This window comes from Theobroma umbraticum, unplaced genomic scaffold, assembly GCF_002168275.2.
Source record: "Theobroma umbraticum cultivar Fairchild unplaced genomic scaffold, ASM216827v3 scaffold_67.0, whole genome shotgun sequence".
In the NCBI taxonomy this organism is placed as follows: Eukaryota; Viridiplantae; Streptophyta; class Magnoliopsida; order Malvales; family Malvaceae; genus Theobroma; species Theobroma umbraticum.
This window is the reverse complement of record NW_018397262.1, coordinates 5561835-5562731: the sequence shown is the minus strand read 5'-3', so window position 1 is coordinate 5562731 and position 897 is coordinate 5561835. Positions and strand designations below refer to the sequence as shown.

At 38.9% G+C, this 897-nt stretch overlaps 2 protein-coding genes across 2 annotated transcripts in view; both read right to left on the bottom strand.

The window, feature by feature from the left end:
* Nucleotides 1–891, bottom strand: part of LOC110419736 (putative disease resistance protein At4g10780) — a 3790-nt gene extending 2899 nt beyond the window's left edge. Inside the window, exon 1 of the mRNA XM_089783922.1 lies at nt 6–891. Within this exon, the coding sequence (XP_089640048.1) occupies nt 6–791 (786 nt within the window). The 5' untranslated portion in view covers nt 792–891. The remainder of the gene's footprint in view (nt 1–5) is intronic.
* Nucleotides 1–897, bottom strand: part of LOC149527012 (putative disease resistance protein At4g27220) — a 17639-nt gene that overhangs the window by 9366 nt on the left and 7376 nt on the right.

The following is an 897-nucleotide window of genomic DNA, read 5'->3' as shown; positions in this document are numbered from 1 at the left end:
ATCAAGGAAACCTTTTCGAGATCTTCACTCCATTCTTCCTTACGGGGTAGCTCTTTCAATTGCTTGCCAGCTTTTACCAAAAATCTTTCTCTTGTGATATTCAATGCCATATCTCTAACAACATCATGCATCTTTAGGAGTGTACCTTTCCCAAACCTTTCCATCAAACAATTTTCTTCAAGCTTCCGTAAAATGAAATGACCACTACCGTGCATTGCTTGTCTAGTTCCCATTTCATCTATAAGTCCTTCTTCCATCCAATATTCAATTATCTCCTCTTTTTTGATTCCATAATCTTCAGGATATAATGCACAGTATAGAAAGCAATCTTTATCTTTTTGTTCCAGACGATCATAGCTGAATTTTAAACATCCAAACACCTTATCTTTTATATCCTGAAAGTATCTTATGTAACCTCTCAATTCATTCAAAGCATTTTCCCACTCAACAGGATCAGATATTCCCCTCATACAACCAGCTACTGTGACTATTGCTAGAGGGAGACCATCACATTCGCGGACAACAAGTTTCATAATAAATTCTAAAGTTGGATCAGGCAACCTGTCTTGTCCGACTTTGCTTAGAAATAGTTGCATCGCCTCATCCATAGAAAGACAGGACACTTGGACTTTCTTACAGCCCATTGATCGAACAACCTCTTCGGAGCGTGTTGTTAACACTAACTTGCATCCATTATCTATAGTTGGCTCAAGGATTCCAACATCCTCAAGAGAGAAATGGCTCCATACATCATCCAATATTAGAACATAGCTACCTTGTTCCCTCAACATATCTGCTAGCTTTGCAGCCCTGATGGTTGTATTCTCACAATCCCTCAAGGTTTCTTTCAATTGGCTTGCAATGTCATTTTGTAGCCGTCGAACATCAAAGTCTTGG